This window comes from Lathyrus oleraceus, chromosome 3, assembly GCF_024323335.1.
Source record: "Lathyrus oleraceus cultivar Zhongwan6 chromosome 3, CAAS_Psat_ZW6_1.0, whole genome shotgun sequence".
Lineage (NCBI taxonomy): Eukaryota > Viridiplantae > Streptophyta > Magnoliopsida > Fabales > Fabaceae > Lathyrus > Lathyrus oleraceus.
Window position 1 is genome coordinate 497,241,440 of NC_066581.1, and position 22,445 is coordinate 497,263,884.

A 22,445-nucleotide genomic window follows, 5' to 3' on the forward strand; every position below is an offset into this window, starting at 1 on the left:
GCCATACTGGAGCCGGTGTCAGCGGCCTGCGGCGTCGTCGTGTCTCCCGCCGAAGACGTTTCTTCATGGGGTCTAGGAGACGTCATTTTTCCACTGCGCAATCGCATACAACTTAACATTGTCGAGGTCCCATCGAGTGTTCCAATTTGTTATTTTGCACAACAATCTCTAGCCTTCCTATACGAGGGTTACTTGCAGGACTGATTATGGAGTCCTGGATTTTAGTGTTTTGGGTGTATGGTTTCCAGGTAAGCAGTGTTTTTGATAGGTTGAAAAGGTGTAAATGAGACTCTTGGTGAGTCAGAGAGGTAATAAAGGTAAAATGTAAAATAGAAACGATAAAGTACTGAACCAAAAAGGATAAACGATAAAGCGAGAAAGATAAAAGGTAAACTTTGCGAAGATTAAATGACTTGTAATTATAAAGTGGAGGCAAAATACATTTTTGTGAGTAGAGTAACTTTTTTCTCGTAAACGTTTTGGTACTTCAAGCTTTACCCCTACTGCAAATGTTCAAATTGCCACCTCTAAAATTTCACCTAACATTGACTTAAATACTAGTTGAAAATAACCGTCGGGAGGTTACAAAGTCTTCTCGTAGTGCCACGTGTCGGTCAACTTCCCCCATCTTGGCGCATAACTACCCACGATCTCTTTGCGTGCCCACGTTCCCATTCTCCGCTCAAAACCTTTCGACTTCGACCGAAGCTTGCATGTGTCAACCGACAGGCTCGTCCACCCTCCTGTCGAGGAGCCTCTGACAGAACCCATGATCGAAACTGATTTTTTCCTTAACCGAAATTTGTCAGCTAACATCAACATACCCAAAATTCTTTTTACAGGAAATCTAATAGTATAAATAGTTATGAAATAGTTAGTAATTGATTTTACAATAGTAACAAAAGTTAATTTTTTTATTTCTTTAAAATTGATCAAAAATAGTAAAAACATAATCATATTACAATATATGTTTTTCACACCATAAAAATGAGTTGATCTTTAACAAATTTCATAACAACAACAAATAAACTTACTAAATTGATTTAGTATTTTAAAGTTTTATGTAAAAAAATTTAAGGAATAATTTCTTTATCTTTACTTTGAGAACAAAATGTTCATATTGTTTACCAACAAACACTAATAATATTTGATGTATGATATTCACCAATAAGAGTTCAAGGATCATACCTTAATTAAGTGTGATGAATAGATTTTTTAATAAAAAATATTAAAATGTCTTTTGTAGGATTCTAAATTTATTTAATTTGTGCAACTGTTCAATGTAGTAAAAGCAATTATTCCATGGCAAGAAAAAAAAAGAGAAAATAAAATACATTACTAATCACACACATGACCAACCAAACATACTAAGTACTTTTGTCAAAAACAAAAACAAAAACACAAGCAGCACAAATTCCCGTGCATCTTAATCCAACGGACAAGATGAAGTTTAACAAAATCAAACGGTTTCCATTAAGCACAAATTCCTTAATCAACTCACGGATTACGATGTTTCACTTTCAGACCAAATGTGGAGCCCACAACAGTACAGTCTACTCACAAAGGCGGGAACCCAAAGAAAGAAGCATGGCCCTTTACTGTCATCAGATGAGATGATGAGAGAGAAACTATCATAAAAATTTGTTTTTTACTTTTCTTAGAGAGAGAAACAACTTTCACACTTCACACATAACACAATCATTCATTTTTCACTATACATGCTTTCTATGTGTTTATGTCACTGTTAGTATAGCACTTAGTAGTATAGTTGCTTACAACTTCAATAGTAGTAACATTCTAGTTTCTGAGAAGGGTTTGTTTCTTTGTTTCTTCATCATCATTCTCTTGCACCCTTTAATTTCTTTTCAACTTTTTGACTTTCTGTTTTGTTTCCAAGGAAAAAAGGTAACAACTTTGTTTCTGGGTCCTGTTGGTTTTTTTTGTTGGTCACTCATTGCTAGTACTAAACTAAGGAATAGTTTTTTGTTCTTGGTTTTCCCTTTTTGCAAGTTTAGATTCTTATGAGTGAGTGGAGAGAATAAAAAGATGGGTTTTTGTAGGAAATGATAAGGACTCTATGGTTTGTTTTTATCTTTTATGAAGGCTTCTATGTGAAGATTTTGGTTTGAAAAATGAAAAGTTTGTGGAATATGCTTATGCTTATTCTTATTCTTATGTTTGTGCTGGTTTTAGGCAACCCATTTTAGGATAGAGTCTAAAAATGAAGTCTTTTGGAGTTTTATTAATATGAGTTTGTTTCCAAGTTTTGTGTTGTTGTGTTATGGTGATGCAATTTGCATATGGGGTTGATTTGTGGTTGTGACTTTGTTTCTTGTGTTTTGATGTTTAAGAATAGACAAACCCTTTTTTCTCTTTCAAGTAAGTTGTTGGTGTTTCAGCTTCTTGTTTTGTTCTTGTTTTGTTTGCGCCATGATAATACTGTGCAATGTCATGGGAGATTGAGTAAACATGTATCTTATGAGTCTCGATCGGCGTCGGAATATAAGGATGATTCTAAGAAGATTATTGTTAGTGTAGTTTTAGGAGTAATCACGGGATTAATTGGTTCGATTCTGTTTGCGTTTGTGATTCGCCGCGTCGTTCGGTATCTGAATAGAACGCCTATCCTCAAAGGACCGGTCATATTCTCGCCGAAAATTGCGTCGAAGACACTCCAATTAGCTTTGTCGAAGGAAAATCATTTGCTCGGTTCGAGTGCGAATGGGAAATACTACAAAACTGTTCTTGAAAATGGTCTCATAATTGCGGTGAAAAAGCTTACACCGTTCGAGAGCAATTCGCAAGAGAGTAAGAGAAAATCGGTGAAGAGGAAGATACAGATGGAGCTAGAGCTTCTTGCAAGCTTGAGACACAGGAATTTAATGAGTTTGAGAGCTTACGTTCGCGGAAACGATGGATTCTCGTTGGTTTATGATTATGTGTCTACCGGGAGTCTTGCAGATGTGATGAATAGGGTTAGGGAAAATGAGTTGCAGATTGGTTGGGAAGTTAGGTTAAGGATTGCTGTTGGTGTGGTGAAGGGTCTTCAATATCTTCATTACACTTGTGTGCCTCAGATTTTGCATTTCAATTTGAAGCCGACAAATGTGATGTTGGATGGCGAGTTTGAACCTAGATTGGCAGATTATGGTTTGGCTAAACTTCTACCAAACTTAGATAGAGGGACTTCTCTCAACACCCCTCCCGAATGTTTACATAATTGCAGGTACATCGACAATCAAGTCTTATCTCACTTATTATTTATTGTGTCAACGTGTCTGTGTCGGTGTCAATGTTGTGTCTGGTGTCAATGTTGATGACAATGTTGTGTATGGTGTCTGTGTCGATGGCAATGTTGTGTATGGTGTCAATGTTGTGTCTGGTGTTTGGTGTTTGTGTCAGTGTCAATGTTGTGTCTGGTGTCGGTGTCAATGTCGTGTCTGGTGTCTGAATCAATTCTCATTGATGATATTGAGATTGAAATGTGTGTTTTGGAAATTCAGCAGGTACACGGAAAAGAGTGACATATTCAGCTTCGGGATGATACTAGGTGTTTTATTGACCGGTAAGGACCCTACGGATCCGTTCTTTGGAGAACCGGCCAGAGGAGGAAGTTTGGGATGTTGGCTGCGACACTTGAAGCAAGCGGGCGAGGAACGAGAAGCTCTAGATAAGAGTATTTTGGGGGAACAAGGTGAAGAAGATGAGATGCTAATGGCTGTTGGGATTGCTGCTGCATGCTTATCTGATATGCCTGCTGATAGACCTTCCAGTGATGAACTTGTTCACATGCTAACACAGCTCAATAGTTTTTGAGCCAAATTTTCATTCTTCTGTTTCTTTAGAAGTAGCTTTTTTGTTCTATCTTTTCCTATACTAAGATGTTTAGGCGTTTTTGATTGTTTTGCATGATCTTAGTTTTGATGGTTTGGTTGGTGTTTTCTGTTATTTTTTTATCTGGTTTTGCAGATTAAGTGGTTGTATTTTTTTTGTCACACTAGTGTATATATTATGTTTGTAAATCACTAGTGATGTTAACAAGTACTGTTTCTTTAGTCAGTACTAATTATTGAATATTCAGATGATTAATATTGTTCCGGTCGATTTTAAATTTGCGGTATAAGGATTTTTACATTTTTATCCTTTAGAAAGTGCATCTTGTTAGATTGATGAGTGGTATAAAACTATTTTAGTCTGTCAGGAACAATTGTCCCCTAGTCTGAGGATGAGGGGTACGGTGCGAACTTCAAGTTCTCATAGACAACTTCAATGTTCTTGTCGATCTCAAGTTCATGTTTCTGCGATTTTATCCCTCAGATTTTTTTTTTGAATTGAGGAGTGTGAGTATTATATATAAATTATGTTTAATCTCGATTACCAATCTTTAAAAATGAAAGAAGTAAACAAATGGAACAAACATCTTTAAGAATGAAAGAAGTAAACAAAAAGATATGCATTGATGAAAACTAAAAGAATTGCACACTTTTCCACCATTGCTTGAATTTGTTTTTTTTACAGTACATCAAAATTCTACATAAAGAGGTTTGAAAGAAGGATCTCAACATCACTAGTGATTTCATTCTCAAATGAAGCTTCTTGTGATGCTCAATAGATGGCTGCAAAAAGGATGTTACCATGGGAGTTGAAGTTGAAAACTTGCATAATAATAAAACCAAAAACTTGCATAATATATTGTCTATAATATAGACTATAAACATCACTTATTCAATGAATTTTTGAATAGTGACCAAAAGTGTATCTTAGAGCAGCCAACAACAAGTTACCAAATAATAAATGTTCACATGTTAAACAGGTAACTTTACAAACACCAAATCATAGCTCATTTTGAGTATTTGGTAGTTTAGAAACCTACCAACAAAATGTACAAACCCATTAGCTTCAAGTGAAAAATAAAAAGTAGTGTTGGGAAATAGTATGTAATTGTGAATGTGATATAACATTTTTTAGCTAATAAACTACTCACTATAAAACCCACACAAATAAGCTTTCCCACTATGTCATTACTTTACCACATTTACAAAACTTCATCTTAATTACAAACTTTCATAGTCACATTAAATAAACAACTAGCAAGGAAACAAAACATTGCTTTAACCAAAAATGGCAACATATAACAAAAACTCTAAACCTTAAACAACTTGACTCTGTAAAAAATAATCAAATATAGGAGAAGGAAAATCATAATACAGCAAATATTTCAACCATCTTGTTTAAACAGCATTTCAACAACATTCCCACAATCAAAATCAGAAACATATACAACAATAACATTATCTTTAGTTAAGCTAACATTGATCTACACATGAAATAGGTCAAAACTGAAAATTCCAATCTGCAAAAATAAACCAAAATCAATCTCAAAAAAGTTACTGCAAAACCAAAGAACAATTTAACCGTGTGTTCCGTTGAACGGTGAACGGCCATCACCAATCATCCCAATCTCAATGAAACAGAAGTTATACATATCGGTTTCTCAACCATCACAATCCCAGTGGAATAGAAGTTACACATTCTAGCTTCTCAAAATCACAGTGAAAAAGACCTTAAACGTGGGGTAGCAGCGGTCCATCGTGTTATAACAAACATAGGCTTTTAGAAGTTTCGATTTTCCACCGCGATTTCGATGTTTTCGAAACAAACACTCAGTTGATTTTATGATCCATTTTCTTGCCAAGATTTTTCATCTGAAACTTCCAAAAGAAGAAATAAGCCAATCCAATACCAATCAAACCAAAAATCCAAACATATTCATCTTGTCCTTCTCTTGACCTAATCTCAGCAATACCAAAACCCTCTCTTCCTGAATCTCCCAACATCCCTTCATTCAAATGTCCATACAACACATACAATCGCCCCTTTTCTCCGACCGTCACCGACGTCGGAAACCGCCGAACATCAATCGCCAATCTCTCATACACTGATCCCTCACCCCAACTATCCATGCTCTTCATGAACCATAATTTGTTCATCGGCGACACTGCGATAGCGACGTTCGCGTCGCGAACGACTATGTCGTCTGCGCCGATGAGATCCTCGGTTAATAGTACAATTCTCGCTGTGCCGTCGATTTCGTCTACTTTGAAGACCTTCCCGGTGTTTGATTGGACTACGAGAAGGTAACCTTTGGAGACGTAGGTGATTCCGTTGAGACCTGGGAGACTGTTGTTTGTTGGCGAGGTTGGCGAGGTGAATAGTGGAGATTTTGAGAAGATTGAGGCTTCTCCGTTGACGGTGACTCTCCAGATGAAGTTTCCGGCGGAGTTTGTTACGAATGCGTTACCGTGGTGATCGACAGCGACGTCGTTGGCTGCGCACGGGGAGTGTTCGTCGTTGTTGTTGTCGGAGGAAGGGAGGGGAGTGAGGAAGATACGGCGGCGGGAGAGGAGGTCGTAGGCGGCGAGGGCGTTGAAAGAAGGGAGGGGAGGGTAGGAGTGAACGACGGCGAGGAGGCGGTTGTGAGGGGAATCAACGGCGATGCCGAGGAAGGATGCGTCGGAGGGGAGAGTATTGTCGGAGATGAAGGTTTCGACGACGCCGGCGTCGGAGACGGCGGTGATGAGGCGTTGGCGGAGGGAACCGATGAGGAAATGTTGAGCGCGTGGCTCCCACGCGAGGGATTCGGGGTAGAGATTGGGTGATCGGAAGTTGATGACGTGTGCGTCTCGAGAGAGGATTGGGCTTGGGCCCAATAAGAAGAAGAATGTTATGAAGGTGATGGTTTTGTGTGATAATGAGATTAACATGTTGGTTTTGGGGGAATAATCTGAATTAGAAGATGCTTAAGCTTAATTACTGAGAAATTTTTGGAATTGTGTTTGTGTGAGAAATGGTTGAAGTGAAGGGTAGAAACGAGTATGAGGATACATGCATAAACAACAAATAAATCAAAGAGAAATTAAGGTTATCGCTTTTACCATTTTTTATAGCTTATCCTATTTTGAGAATAAGAGCTTAATAAAGTAGAATAATTCAAAAGATAATTCATATTTTTTTTAATGTAAGATATCATTGAAATAAAGTACTGGCTACTCTTACCTATAAACAACCCAAAAGACCTGGAGAAGAAATTCTCAACCAACAAAAATAAGAAGCTTTTAAAACCCAAAACAATTAGAGTTGAAATAAGAATACTATTTTCAAACCAATAATTTTATAGTCCACAATATAATTTAAATTATAAAAATCACCTTTGAAAATAATTTCATTTCTAATCTTTCACAAATACCAAATTATCGTCAATCAAATGATTCTCACTTTAACACTCCTGACATATCTGTTGACCTATACCAAGTTAAAAAGTGCTACCAAGAATGACCTACAAACGATATTGACCAATCAAACTAAGTTCCCATAGAATCCCCAAAATGACCTATAACGATATGACAAATCAAACCAAGTTCTCATAGAATCCCCCAAACTTTCATAGACACCAGACATTCAAAATGAATATGATTCAAATTTTCATCTAATTGTAAACAGAAAAACAAGTTCCATCATTCTTAGAAAGGCACAAACCTCTTTTTTTATCAATTGATCTTTTGTTGTCAATCTCTTTAAAAAAACCCTCCTACCAAAAGATTTAACCCTCGCCAGAACTTGAATCCTCCACAAAGTGCAAAAAGCTCGGCAATGTTCAGCCTCCAACATCTCTTAAACTTTAGTGTCCATAATACTTTGGTAATCGTCTCTTACTATGTAAACTGCAATTTCATCATTTCTCCATTGCGTTAAATCCCTCACACCTGCAGCAGGGATAAAACCAGACAGAAAGTTCTTCAAACAAAGAATTTTATCCATAACTAAGTTCTGCAGCAGCAACGGGATACCAAAATCGCCCTCAAATTCAAACGCCATTATGCCTAGCACCCATATTGCAACAAAAACTTCTTTACAATTACTAATTGCGAATAAATCTGGAAAGTGCTTGCTAAGGGAAGATCATCACACCAATTAACAGACCAAAATGGAACAAAGGTTTCCTCTCTAAATTTGTACTTAATTGACCCTGCAAAATAAAAATCAATGTTAGAAGTTAAGCCTCTAATGTTTTCATGTCCTTCCACCAAGTAGATGTTGAAATTTTTGATTTGCAACTTTTCTCCATCAAAATCCGATGCTTAACGCCTCCATATCCAAACGTTAACACATTCTTCCATAAAACATTATTTTCAACTAATTCAATTTCCATTTAGAGAGAAGAGACAAATTGAATTCTTCTATACTCTTTAGACCACCTAACTCCTTAGATTTGCAAACACTATCCCATCTCGCCCAATGAATTTTTGACTTCACATTCGTGTCACCCCAAATATGCGCTACCTAATTTTATCAATATCTCTCTAAACTTTCACCATAGCTTTGTAGAAAGAAAATAAGATAGGGAGGCCGGTGAGAATTGAATTGATAAGGGTAATTTGGCCTACGAAAGATAGGTATCTCCCACTCCACAAAGCCATCTTGGATTTAAATTTATCAATGATAGGAGACCAAGTTTAATCCTTCTAAGATTGGAGCCAATTTCACCCAGGAAATTAAAACTTGATTCCTCAATCTTGCAAGACAGAAAGTTAGAAACAACAATAAGAAAATATTTGCTCACAATGATCCCAATTAACCTGCTCTTATAGAAGTTGACTCCCAAACCTGAAACAAGGTCAAATCCCTAAGGATGACTTTAATGCTCCAAAGGTTCTTCCAACCTCCTCCTCCGATAATAAGAGTATCATCCACACATTGAATGATCTCAATCAAAGTATCCTCCTCCACACTAAAACCTTCGAACTCTCAAATATCCGATGCATTTTTTATCAAACAAGTTAGACCTCCAACTATTACCACAAAAAGGAAAGGAGATAGAGGATCTCCATGCCTTAATCCTCTTCCCGCTTTAAAATTCATTTTTGGGTTGCCATTAATTAAAATGGACAAGTGACTTTTAAATTTACAAGCTTCCATCCAATCCATTCAAATACTCCCGAAATCCATTTTTGCCATCATAAAACGCAAGAAATCCCAGTTGATACAATCGTAAGCTTCTTCAATATCTATTTTGAATAGAACACACTCTTTCTTTTCTTTTGTAGCTTTATCCACTATCGCATTGACAATTAAAACACCATCCAAGAGTTGCCTTGCAGAAACAAACGCCGATTGATAATGAGAAATTAATCCACCTAAAACATCTTTCAGCCTTGCAGCCAACAATTTTGCAATAATCTTATATAAACATTCCACAAGAGTAAGAAAAAAAAGGAAGAAACGCTTTATCATGAAAATACTTCACAAAATTAATAATCTCCTCTGTCAAGTTCAACATTCTTTATGAAGACAAAGTTGTAGCCGCAAGGGTCCGGACTCTTAAATCCATCACATCTCCATCCAAATACATGATTTTGGAATTTCTTGTGGAATGGGATCAAACTCAACTCTAAGTAACTTCTAGTAACTAAATTTTGTTACCAATGTGTAAACTAGATTTATTAGACTCAACTATAAATATGGTGAAATTGGTCATAATTTTTATACGATAAAAACTGTGCATATAATAATAACACTAAAATGGCCAGGGTTATTTAGAAGATTTATGATTTGCTCTGCTCAAGTTTGGTCGTATAAATTTGATCACATCTATCTATCGCTGATGATTTAGTTAATTTAAGTTGTGGGATGGAGAGTGGTTGAAGCATGTTTTGTCACCCTCCTTCTATGACTGCTGTATTTTCTATCAGTCTCAAACATTTAATAAATAGGCATAAAATTAAAACCAAGACTCACATCTTAAAATTTCAAGAAATAAAGTCTGCTTTCTACTCCTATAAGTCATTTTGAAAACTGGTATAAATATTTGTTTGGTAGATCCAATCTCTTGCGATTATCATTCAAATGTAACAGCATAGACAAATATAAAATTAGAGCACAAGTCCTCTAGGAATACTTTACACTCAACAATCAAGACCAATATTTTGTACTATTTGCCTATGCAGTTCCGTTGAAATATAGTGCGCAGGAAAATGCTCCGCGAAACTGCAAAAACAACCTCAAAACAAAACAGGACATAATTCTTCAACATCAAACATTGGTAACAAATATGGTGTCCTAGAATATTTGGGTATATAGATACAAACACATTCAGTGTCTATATTTTAATGCTCAAACAATGTTAACTAATACAAAATTAAAACTATATATCCAGCATACTAGTTCATATATCCATATCATCACCACTCTTGCTGGTTTTAAAATCATTAACTGCCTTCTCAAAAGTGCTCCTAACATGCTGGCATATAAGCATCAGATCCTGACAACCATCTTTTAACACCTCACTTGCTGGATCCCCTACAGATACAGAGACATATCACCCATTCAACCAAAATTACTGTTACATATAAATCATAGTACAGCTTCAACCAAAGTCTTCTCTCATCATGTGAAATCAATTAAATCAATCAAACAATCAAAATGGTTAGGTTCAAATTATGTAAATTGTTTTGCAGAATAGAAAAGATTGTCTTGCAAAATATGAAAGTGAAAGCTAAACTACACAATCTTGTGATGGTGTAAAACTGGGATTTTTGACATTAGAGAATAGAACAAATTTAAAAACTACATTCACATTATATCCGCCATGACACAACTCATGTTACCACTTACCAGTTGTCTGGACTCTGACATTAACACGGTTTTCTGAAGGATGAGGAATGCTGTACCCACAAAATGTCACTCTTGGACTGCAAGAAAATGAGAATTACTCTTATAAGGATATAATATTTTGCTGAAAACAACAAGGATTAAGTAAGAAGGGTAAAAGACTGAGCATAGAAAGATAGATATGAAAAGGCCAAATTAAACAGACATTTATAATATGAACTCCAAAAACTAAAATCTTTCAAACTCCAACAAAAGAAATCCTAACTGAATAATTACTTATGCAGAAAACAAAATTATTATAAAGTCAAACTTCTTGTGTTGATGACAGGCTCTTGTCTGTCCCTAAGGGATGAGAGCAGTGTTGCCGATGGAGGAAGGCCAAAATCAGCCACATAAACTCGCTCATAGCAGCACTACGGCTGCAATTTAACAACACTGGATGAAAGGCAGGGGGAGCTCTGCTAATCAGTCTGCTGTCCAACAAAAATGATAAAGCTGGATTCATGTTGATTTTGTTTAGAATTATTCCCCCTAAATGTAAGTTATGGCTGATACAACAACAATCAAACCTTATCTCACTAAGTGGAGTCGACTATATGAATCTAGTGTTGTCCATGGCAGAGAGTCAAAATCCCACAATACCGAACACTTAGTGACGCCGATATAGCGGATTATGCAGAAAAATCCGCAATATCATATGATATTTACCATTGCGGCGAGCCCAAAAACCACCATGTATATCCGCCATAGCACAGCTATTGCGAATATTTGATAACACTGCATGGATCAACTTCCCCCATATGTTCTATCCAGGACCATGATTCTATCCAAATCGTTAATCTCGAGATCTTGCTTAATAACTTCTCTTATAGTTTTTCTAAGTCTTCCTCTACCTCTAGCTGCTTGACTCACCTCCATCTGATATACTCTCCTTATCACATAATCTACATGTCTTCTCTCTACATACCCAAACCCCTTATGGCTATTTTCCACCACCTAAGTCTATTATGTAATAGAAATTTGTACTAAATGCAGTATCACAGAACAATAGCAATCAGTTCAAATTCAGCTACGCTATAGCCACTATTTGACAACAATAGATGAAATAGTGAAATGAAGTTAAGAACTTAGAAATTAAATAACTAACTCTTGATTCAAGGTGAATCTGACAGAATTAGCAAAAGTGTGATCCTCGTCCACAAGACAAAACGTTGATTTACTCAGATCAGAGTAAGAACCGTGTTCCATCTCTTACAATCAATCTGCCACAAAATATTAACAACTTTAAGAAACAAAAACAACAACTGTGATGAAAATCGCGCCGGAATCTCATCGGCGCTACATGAGAGAAAAAGGAAAACCTGTTTCCGGCGGTGATGAAGAACTGCGTCTGTATAGTTGAGTTTCTGATACAACAATGGCGGCAACCGCTGAATCTAGGGTTTTTGATTGTTAGGGTTTTACGAATTTTAGATTAATTTTTATTCAAACTATAAATTGTTCAAATTTAATTGAATTTTTGAAATTTTAATATTTTTAAAAAATTGTAGTAGAAGGATGGAATACTTAAAATAATATTTTATAAAAATTTCTTAAAATTAATTTTTTATTTAAAATATATTTTAAAAAGATTATTTATAAAATAAATTTAAACAAAAACATGTTATGCTATATAAAAATATTTTAAAAGAAACTATAAAAAATGGTTATACATTACCATTGTAAAATTGATTTTTTTTAATGAATATGATATCTTGAACTTTTTCGAGAAACCAATTTGTGGAAATAATTTATTGAAGCGGGGAAAATTAGAGAGTTGTGTCGATTATTAAAATGTTGAAGACTAAATTTTTTTAAAGTTTGTTATTGAAATGTGAAGTTTAGATTATAATATAACTCAATAGTTATTAGATTTTTCTTTGGTTTATTACTTTGAATGAGAAACTTTGTTCCTTGGTGGTGGATTTCATAAAACTAATCTAAAGAGTGTATAAAAATATATAAATTGTTTCATTGATTTATGCTCTTTTAATTTTACAAAAGAAATATTCATAAACAAAAACTATCAAAAACTATCATATTGATCATAACAGTGTGACCTACATAAAATGTTGCCTCATTAGGATATTCATATAATGCAACGTGTGATTATTCTCTTTATTTTGGGATTTTTGACACCTAACGTTTGATTGTAATCTTTTGGTCATCGGTAATATTCAGTTGATTCCATCTAATAATGTGCAGGTGCTCCCCTGACTCGTGGTTCAACGATTTTCTTCGGTTAGTGGCTCTATAGCATGAAACATAGTCATAGAACCCATGCATGTAGTCTAATTGTGCTTTTGACTAAGTCTAAAGTCTTGACAATCACGATAGTGTCACGTCTCAAAAATACGATCCTTCGCGAGGCGTTCGCAGGCTCACGAAAAATGATTCGAACAAAATCACCACCGAACTTAAGTTATTTTAATAAAGGAAATGAAAAATATCGATAAAACCCTTAAAAGAAAAGAAAATGGTCGTCGCAACCAAAGTATAGTTCGAGAGTCGATTATGTAAGGGGAGAGTTAATAACCCCCACATCTGTTGCACTCAACGAGAACCTTTTAGTCAGATTTGCTATTGAAATGTTAGTGTATGTTAATTTTTTTCTTCGTGTGATAAAATATGCAAAAGAAAAAGAAAAGGGGTCGCAAAAATGTTTTTTATTAGGGTGCTTGACGAGATTGCGTGTCTCGCTCCTACGTATTCTCGAGTATAATGAGGAGCTCAAAACTTTGTAGTTCGGGTTAGAAAACTATGTTTTGTGGGTTGGCTTATTTTATTTAACAAGTGTTTAGGTCGCGCTCTAACGATTAAACATTGACTTGTATGCTCGCGGGGGAGGCTTAAGCGTTTGCTTGTATTCGCATTAGAACGGTGTAAACAATGTTCTTTTGTAAAAGATTTTCGATCGCACGGAGGCGAGAAAAATATGGGTTTGATTGGTTGAATATTTTGTTGGATGACGATTGCTCGAATGGTCGAGTTAGACAACTCGCATCCAAACAATCGAGGAGAGGAATATAAGACTCTAGACCATCTCCCTTTTCATCCTTAATTGTAAAAAGGTTTGAATATTGCTAAGGTATCTTGGATGGACGATGAATACTCGAATGGTTGACTTAGGCAACCGTATCCAAGTACTCGCGAAGGGAATATAAGGTTCTAGATCACTTCCTTTTTCGTCCAAGTTATTACGAAAAAAAGTTCGCTTAAGTTTTGATTACGAAAGTGATTTGAAACGACTCATTAGAAGTTTTTAATGGATGACGATTGCTCGAATGATTGAGTTAGGCAACTCATATCCAAACAATCGAGGAGAGGAATAGAAGACTCTATACCATCTCCCTTTTCATCCTTTAAAATAATGCTTAGGAATGATTAAGTGTTTTAATTTGAATTGGTAAAAATGTGCTCGATGTTGATCGAGGTTTTAATTTACGTTGAATTAAGATTAATCGAAACGAAGCGGGTTTTGAAAAATCCACTTGGCGTTGGACCAAGGATTTTTATTTATTATTATTTTTTATTTAATTATTAATTATTAATTAAAAATTAACAAAATAAAATAAGAAATGAGGTAAATTAGAAATAAAGGGGATATGAATTTAGTAAACAAAAATATAAAAAACAAAAAAAGAATGGCTCAAGCCCACTCCAACTAAAATAAGTAAAAAACAAGTGTTCAAAAAGAAAATAGGGGATGTTGTGCAAATCTGGCCCAAACACTAGGGCCCAGGCACCCAATCAACTTTAGGGACCAATTAGTACTACTTTTTATATAATTTTATTGGTCCCTTTTACCAAGTTTTGATGTAATTACACACTTTTATTCTAACTATTTTGTATAAATGCAATTAGGTTTAATTTATGTTGTTTTGAGTAGTTATTTCATGTATTTGTTAGTTTTGTAGAATTTTTGGGCAAGAGAGTTTCGGAATACTTAATCATAATTTGGAAGAAGTGTTGAATGCAATTTGGAGGCCTAATTTTGAAGATTAACACTTGGAAGACTATTTGGATGAAGCTTGCAAGGCAAGGAAGCTGAAGTGGCTTCAGTTCGCGCCGCGATCACCCTTCGCGCCGCGAACCTTGCGAATCCAGCAAGCTGATTTGGCCAAGTGTTCTGTTTCCAATGCCAACTGTGTTTTGCCAAATCTGTATCTGTTTTAGGGGGCTTTTCAACTTTAGATGAAAATGAGCATTTTAGGAAAGGTCAACCCTTTTAGAAAACAGAATGGAAATTGTTCATTCATTCATTCATTCATTCATAGTTTGAGTTTTGTGAGAGAAAAACAGAGTTTATTCTTACCATTGCCTTTTGCTTTCCAAAATGATGATGAGGAGCTAAACCGTATTTTGTCAAGATTGGAGGTAGTAGCTATTTTTATTTGTTTATGTATTCCATTTAACTCTTGTATATGATAAAAAATTGTTGATGTATTAAATGATATTTTTGCCCTAAGTTGGATATTAGATTTGAGTAGTTGTTGAAAGAGATTACTTAAGTCTTGACATAAAATATATTTTCAAGTAGTGAATAAGTTGTAGAAATAGATTTATTCACTACTCTTCTTTTGTATCAACCATTAAAGATTGCTATATTGATAGTTAGGTGGAGAAATCATCTAAAGATTAATATAGTGATTATCACAATATCATTTAGACATAAATGATATTGAGAGGATACTTGAACATCATCAATAATCTTGAATCTATATAGTTGTCATAAGGAATCATAAGCAATTTGAATAGTGAACTCCAATCTTGCCAAGCCTTTTACATTTGATTAAAACTATTTTATTGTTTTAGTGACATTTTACTCGAAAGATAACTTTTCAAACAAAATAACTTGGTTACTTTCTAAACTTATAACAATTTGGATTATAGAACGGCGGTAATAACAACTAATCTCTATGGATACGATATAAAAATATTTGCCGAAAATATACTTATCAACAAATTGGCGCCGTTGTCGGGGATTGGTGTTCGATATTACAAGCATTGCAATAATTCATTGTTCTAAGTTTTGTTACTTTTATTACTATCCATCTTGTGTTTCACTTGGTTTGTTAGTTTTGTAGATTCTAGTGCATGCGAGAAAAAGCTACCGAGGAGCAATTTCAATTCGATCCCGAAATTGAAAGAACACTTCGAAAGCTCAATAGCAAAACATGAAGAAGAAGGAAACTAGCCGACGAGAGGAACCGGAGAGAAGAAGCATCTACTTCCGCACTTGTTCAAATCGAAGAAGTGGTTGTAGAGGCTTGTGACAGAAACATGGCGGATGACACTCCTACCAAAATGTCCGCCAATAGTCCAAGAAGGAATGCTCAATTTGCTCGCGGAGGAAGGAATATGGAGATGAAGACCGAAATCCTCCAACTTCTCTATGCAAATCCATTCACCGGAATGGACCACGAAGATCTGTATACCCATCTCATCAAATTCTATGAGATTACGGGTTCTACGGGAATTGATGAAACGGGGGAAGAAGCATTATTCAAGAGGATGTTCCCACACTCCTTAGTGGGAAAGGCAAAAGAGTGGTACCTTGATCAAGCACCAAGAGTGATGACGGATTGGAATTTGCTAGAAGAAAAGTTCTTAGAAAGATATTTCCCTCAATCCCGATTCATGGAAGCCAAAACGGCTATTGCGGTATTCACTCAAGGAAGCAACGAGTCTCTAAATGAGGCTTGGGAAAGATTCAAGTCAATGTTGAGAAAATGAAAGGGTCATGGTTTTGATGAGCTCACTCAAATCCATATTTTTCTAAATGGGCTCCAATAAACTCACAAGACACTTTTGGATGCTACCGCAGGTGGCTCTCTTATGTCAAAGAATGCGGAAGAAGCTAAAGTCATTATTGACTGGATGACACTCAATGATCGTCAAAGTCAACATGACCGTAGTCCTTCACAACGCAAACCGGGAGTTCTTGAGTTAAATACCAATGATGCCATCCTTGCTCAAAACAAGCTACTTTCTCAACAAGTGGAGTTGCTTACTCAACAAATGGCCAAGCTTCCACAACAAATGAAGGAAATTCAAGGGTCTCAAGTTCGACATCAAGTAGCATGTTGCGAATTATGTCAAGGAGATCATCAAACCGGTTTTTGCCCTCCACTAGAAGAAGTGAGTTATGTGAACAATCAAAATCAAGGCTATCAAAGGCAACCTTCACCCAACAACAACTCATATCAAAGGAACAATCAAGGTTATCAACCATCAAGGTTCAACAACCAAAATTTTCAGCAGCAAAGTCCTTATCAATACCCAAATTCTCAAGAACAACAATCGCAAGGAGGAAATTCAAAGCTAGAAGACACTCTCCAACAATTCATGCAAGCCCCCATGGCAAATCAGAAGAGCAACGAGGCAGCAATCAAGAATTTGGAAAACCAAATAGGTCAACTTGCGAAACAATTGTCGGAACAAACTGCGGGATCCTTTTTTTCCGCTAACACTCAAACTAATCCAAAGGAGCATTGTAAAGCAATTTTTACTAGAAGCGGTAGAGAGTTGACAAGTGGAAAAAGTGAGGAAATTACAGTAGAGAATGATATGGATGTTGTGCTGGAAAACAAGGATGTGGTTTATGGAAAGGAGAAAGTGGCAGGAACACTTCAGTTCGCGGCGCGATCTCCTTTCGCGCCGTGAAAAAAGCAGAACCAACAATTGATAGCAGAACAGCAGTGTGAAGCGGAAATGAAGAAGGAAATCGAACCGAGAAAGAAGAAAAAAAGAGACAAAGGAGTGAATGTCATTCCAGTTCAACATTTACCCTATCCGCACGCACCATCAAAGAAGGATAATGCTAGACACTATGCACGGTTTATGGACATATTCAAACAACTTCAAATCAATATTCCATTTGCCGATGCATTAGAGCAAATGCCACGGTATGCAAAGTTCATGAAGGATATTCTCATAAAGAAAAGGAGACATGTGGAAGACGAGACAATCTTGCTTGATGCACGTTGTAGTGCCATCATTCAAAAAAATCTCCCAAGAAAGGAATCCGATCCGGGCCGAGTCGTTGTACCGGTAACCATTGGAGGCACCTACATTGGTAATGGTTTGATTGACTTGGGATCTAGCATCAATTTAACCCCCCTATCCATTGTTAAAAGATTGGGAAATGTTGAGATCAAATCTACAAGGATGACTTTACAACTAGCTGATAAGTCTACCACTTCACCATATGGAGTTGCTCAAGACATGTTAGTGAAGGTGGACAAATTCTTGTTTCCGGTAGATTTTGTGATAGTAGACATGGATGAGGATCGTGATGTTCCTCTCATTCTTGGAAGACCATCCATGAAAACAGCCCGGATGATGATTGACATTGATGATGGATTGATGAAAGTGAGAGTGCAAGATGAAGAGGTGACCTTCAATCTTTTTGAAGCCATGAAGCATCCAAATGACAAGCATGATTCTTTCCGAATCGATGCAACCGAAGAGGAAATAGTGGAGGTCGCAAACCAAGTTCATATTTCTAATCCTCTAGAAAGATCTCTTCTCGGAGCTTACAATGTGTTGACCGAAAATGAAGAAAAAGAGATTGAAGCAATGTTGCATGAATTAGAGTCTTGTGGGGAGCTTGCTTATCATGAAGAAACAAATGAAGACTTGGATGCGACAAAGAAAACGGAAGAACCAAAACTAGAGTTGAAAATACTACCTTCACATTTGAAGTATGTGTTCCTTGGTGACGAGTGTACTAAAACGGTGATCATTAGCAACACCTTATCCACAAAAGAGGAATACAAATTGATACAAGTGCTGAAAAAGAACGAGGGTGCAATAGGGTGGGTGTTATCCGACTTGAAGGGTATTAGTCCGGCCTATTGTATGCATAAGATCATGATGTAAGAGAATTTCAAACCCGTTGCACAACCTCAAAGGCGTCTAAATCCATCAATGAAAGAAGTAGTTCGGAAAGAAGTTGTCAAACTCTTGGAAGCCGGAATGATTTATCCTATCTCCGATAGTGAATGGGTGAGTCCGGTGCAAGTAGTTTCCAAAAAAGGTGGCATGACGGTTATCAAAAATGATAAAAATGAGTTGATTCCAACAAGAACGGTAACCGGGTGGAGGATGCGTATTGACTATAGAAGGCTAAACCAAGCTACAAGGAAAGATCACTTCCCACTACCTTTCATGGACCAAATGTTGGAAAGGTTAGCCGACAAAAATTTCTATTGTTTCTTGGACGGGTATTCGGGGTACAACCAAATTTCGGTCAATCTGGCGGATCATGAGAAGACGGCTTTTACATGTCCTTTTGGCATCTTTGCTTACTGAAGAATTCCTTTTGGGTTATGTAATGCATCGGCAACATTTCAACGGTGTATGCAAGCGATATTCTCGGACTTAATAGTTGAATGCATTGAGGTGTTCATGGATGATTTCTCCGTTTATGGATCGTCTTTTGATTTGTGCTTAAAACACCTTGATGTGGTTTTGGGAAGATGTGTGGAGACCAACTTAGTGCTCAATTGGGAAATATGCAACTTTATGGTCACCGAAGGTGTTGTACTCGGTCACAAGATCTCCTCCGAAGGATTAGAGGTTGACAAAGCTAAGGTGGAAGTCATTGAGAAATTACCACCTCCAACAAATATAAAAGGAATAAGGAGCTTTCTCGGACATGCCGGTTTCTACCGGAGATTCATCAAAGATTTTTCAAAGATAGCAAAGTCATTGAGTAACTTGCTCAACAAAGGTACGCACTTTCTTTTCGATGAGTCATGTCTCAAAGCTTTCCTTGATTTAAAAGAAAAGTTAGTCACCGCACCCATAATCGTGGCACCAAATTGGAAACTTGATTTTGAACTTATGTGTGATGCAAGCGATTATGCGGTTGGTGCGGTGTTGGGTCAAAGAAGAGATAAATTTTTTCATGCTATCCACTATGCTAGTAAAGTGTTAAATGAGGCGCAAGTCAATTATGCGACAACTGAAAAAGAATTACTATCTATAGTGTACGCATTGGAAAAGTTTAGAGCTTACTTGATAGGGTCTAAAGTTGTAGTCTACACGGACCATTCGACGATCAAATATTTGTTAACCAAGCCGGATTCCAAACAAAGATTAATTCGTTGGATTCTCTTATTGCAAGAGTTTGATTTGGAAATCCGGGATAAAAAAGGTTCCGAAAACTTGGTGGCGGATCATTTGTCTCGTTTGGTCAATGTGGACATTACAAATAAAGAAGAGGAAGTAAGAGAAGAATTTCCGGATGAAAAACTGTATGTGATTCAAGTGAGGCCTTGGTTTGCCGATTTTTATAATTACAAGGCAACCGGTTTAATACCGGAAGACCTCACTAGTAATCAAAGAAGGAAATTCTTGGCGGATGCAAAATATTATGTGTGGGATGATCCATATTTGTTTAAAGTGGGTGTAAACAATATTTTGAGAAGGTGTGTAACAAGTGAGGAGTCAAAAGACATCCTTTGGCATTGTCACAACTCTCCGTATGGAGGTCACTATAGCGGTTTGAGAACAGCCACTAAAGTGCTCCAATCGGGCTTTTATTAACCATCTTTATTTAAAGATGCATATGAACACGCGAAGAGTTGTGATACATGCCAACGGAGTGGAGGAATAGACAAACGGGATGAAATGCCTCTAACCAACATGCTAGAAGTAGAAATTTTTGATTGTTGGGGTATTGATTTCGTTGGTCCATTCCCCTCCTCCTTCTTAAATGAGTATATACTAGTGGCCGTTGACTATGTTTCGAAGTGGGTGGAAGAAATTGCTTCACCTAAGGCCGATGCCAAAACAGTGATTAAATTTTTAAAGAAAAACATATTCTCACGTTTTGGTGTGCCTAGGGTGTTGATAAGTGATGGAGGATCACACTTTTGCAATACACCTTTAGAAAAAGTTTTGCAACATTATGGTGTAAAGCACAAGGTGACCACTCCCTACCATCCACAAGCGAATGGTCAAACGGAGGTTTCTAACCGGGAAATCAAGCGGATCCTTGAGAAAACAGTTTCGAATTCAAGAAAAGATTGGTCTTTAAAACTGGATGAAGCTTTGTGGACGTATCGTACCGCCTACAAAGCACCTATTGGACTAACTCCATTTCAAATGGTGTATGGGAAGACTTGTCATCTTCCGGTGGAAATGGAGCATAGGGCATTATGGGCTCTCAAATTCTTGAACTTCGACTCCACTTTAGCTGGAGAAAGAAGAAAAGGACAACTCCATGAATTGGAGGAATCAAGGAACAACGCTTACCATTCGGATAAACTTTACAAGGAAAAGGTAAAAGCATACCATAATGGAAAGGTCCGTCATAAAGAGTTTCAAGTTGGACAAATGGTATTGCTTTTCAACTCAAGGTTGAAGTTGTTCCCTGGTAAGCTGAAGTCAAAGTGGTCAGGACCGTTTGTTGTCAAAGAGGTGCGCAACTATGGGGCCATTGTGGTCGAGGATCCAAAGTCACAGGAGAGTTGGACTGTAAATGGACAAAGACTCAAAGTCTACCATAGTGGCAAAGTGAATGAGGATGTTTGTGTCATCTCCCTAGCCGGATCGAGCTAATCATTGAACCGTCGAGCTCTAAATGACGTTAAACAAAGCGTTTGTTGGGAGGCAACCCAATGTTGTAAGTCTGCATTTTAAATTTTCTCAATTCTGTTATGTTATTTTGTTGTGTCTTTTATTGTGAAACTTGAGTTCTATCCACTGCAAATTAATTTTCCAGAAATTCCTTCAGTTCGCCCCGCGAACTGAATGGAAAGCTTCAGTTCGCGCCGCGAACAAAGTTCGCTCAGCGAACGGAGCATGGCAGAACCACTTAAATTCTGTTTAGGTTATTTTTTGTCCATTCTTATTTTCATAAAGCATCAACTTTTCTTCAACAACCCCACTTCCAAAACTTCCAAAACTCAAAAATTTCCCTCTCCATCTCCCAAATCCCAACTTGTTAACAAAGAATCAAGTGAATCTCAACAAGGTATGTTTGTTCTCTTCCCATTCCTTTTTGGTTTCTCACTTAGGTAAGAGTAGGGTTTTGCTAAGATTGGAATTTGATTCTAGAAATAACCTTGCATGTCTAAAGTGGATTCAGATTAGGATGAGGATAGAGATTGTGATTATGACTGTTGGTGGTGCAAACCTTAGGAACCCTAGAAGGCACCTGGAAATTTTCCTGGTTCGAAGGGTTCGCGTCGCGAACAGGCCTTCGCGCTGCGAACTGGGAAATTCCAGTCTCATGTTTTATGATTGTGATTGCTAACTCCCTTTATGGTTTGTTGTGTGGTTGTTCTGATTTTTATTGCAGATGTCTAAGAGAACAAAAACCATGTCTTCCGATCCTTCTCGTTCATTGAGACGGTTCATAAGGGATGAACATGAAGAAAGATTTGAAAAATTAATCAAGAGAACCATCCAACCGGAAAGGTTCATCCGCTTATCATCGGGTGGAACTTATCGGAATTTGGTATCAAATTTTGAGAGGAGAAGATGGAGCAAACTGTGTGAACCAGAGTCGGCAATCAATTACGACATTGTGCGAGAGTTTTATGCCAATGCTCTGCATCTTGAAGAGGGAGTAGCTTTACATTACCAAACAAGAGTGAGAGGCAAGATTATTTATTTCGACAAAGATGAAATTAACACATATCTTGGTAATCCTATCACCTTGGGAGAAAATGAGCGGTGCGAGTATCGTGCCAAGGAATTAGCCAACGTTTGGGATCTTCCAG

The 22,445-nt window shown here is 36.8% G+C and overlaps 3 protein-coding genes across 4 annotated transcripts; 1 reads left to right on the top strand and 2 right to left on the bottom strand.

Annotated features, from left to right (window-relative positions):
- Positions 1-1,600: 1,600 nt before the first annotated feature.
- On the top strand, positions 1,601-4,111 carry LOC127128372 (inactive leucine-rich repeat receptor-like protein kinase CORYNE). Of its 2 annotated transcripts, none has more exons than XM_051057627.1 (2): positions 1,601-3,226; positions 3,507-4,111. In XM_051057627.1, the coding sequence occupies exons 1-2, from the start codon at positions 2,301-2,303 to the stop codon at positions 3,814-3,816; spliced, it is 1,236 nt and encodes a 411-aa protein (XP_050913584.1). In that variant the 5' UTR covers positions 1,601-2,300; the 3' UTR covers positions 3,817-4,111. The 2 variants fall into 2 exon arrangements, with proteins under 2 accessions (XP_050913584.1, XP_050913583.1); XM_051057626.1 differs by having other exon boundaries at positions 1,605-3,226; positions 3,504-4,111.
- A 1,552-nt stretch (positions 4,112-5,663) lies between these two features.
- Positions 5,664-6,764, bottom strand: LOC127131828 (uncharacterized). Its single transcript, XM_051060725.1, has one exon. It carries the CDS (start codon positions 6,762-6,764, stop codon positions 5,664-5,666), a length of 1,101 nt encoding a protein of 366 aa, XP_050916682.1.
- A 3,294-nt stretch (positions 6,765-10,058) lies between these two features.
- Positions 10,059-12,196, bottom strand: LOC127128373 (uncharacterized). The gene is made up of 4 exons (XM_051057628.1): positions 12,030-12,196; positions 11,816-11,930; positions 10,672-10,748; positions 10,059-10,356 (listed from the first exon to the last, which is right to left on the bottom strand). The coding sequence occupies exons 2-4, from the start codon at positions 11,914-11,916 to the stop codon at positions 10,223-10,225; spliced, it is 312 nt and encodes a 103-aa protein (XP_050913585.1). The 5' UTR covers positions 11,917-11,930; positions 12,030-12,196; the 3' UTR covers positions 10,059-10,222.
- Positions 12,197-22,445: the final 10,249 nt, after the last annotated feature.

What these genes read in the sequence shown, in the direction of transcription:
- LOC127128372 (XM_051057626.1), top strand. Translation starts at nt 2,301, where the DNA reads ATGGGGTTGATTTGTGGTTGTGACTTTGTTTCTTGTGTTTTGATGTTT. An exon ending in GAATGTTTACATAATTGCAG is followed by an intron (nt 3,227 to 3,503) that starts GTACATCGACAA and finishes TTGGAAATTCAG; the next exon opens with CAGGTACACGGAAAAGAGTG.
- LOC127131828 (XM_051060725.1), bottom strand. Translation starts at nt 6,764, where the DNA reads ATGTTAATCTCATTATCACACAAAACCATCACCTTCATAACATTCTTC.
- LOC127128373 (XM_051057628.1), bottom strand. Translation starts at nt 11,916, where the DNA reads ATGGAACACGGTTCTTACTCTGATCTGAGTAAATCAACGTTTTGTCTT. An exon ending in AGATTCACCTTGAATCAAGA is followed by an intron (nt 10,749 to 11,815) that starts GTTAGTTATTTA and finishes ATTTTCTTGCAG; the next exon opens with TCCAAGAGTGACATTTTGTG. An exon ending in TGTCAGAGTCCAGACAACTG is followed by an intron (nt 10,357 to 10,671) that starts GTAAGTGGTAAC and finishes CTGTATCTGTAG; the next exon opens with GGGATCCAGCAAGTGAGGTG.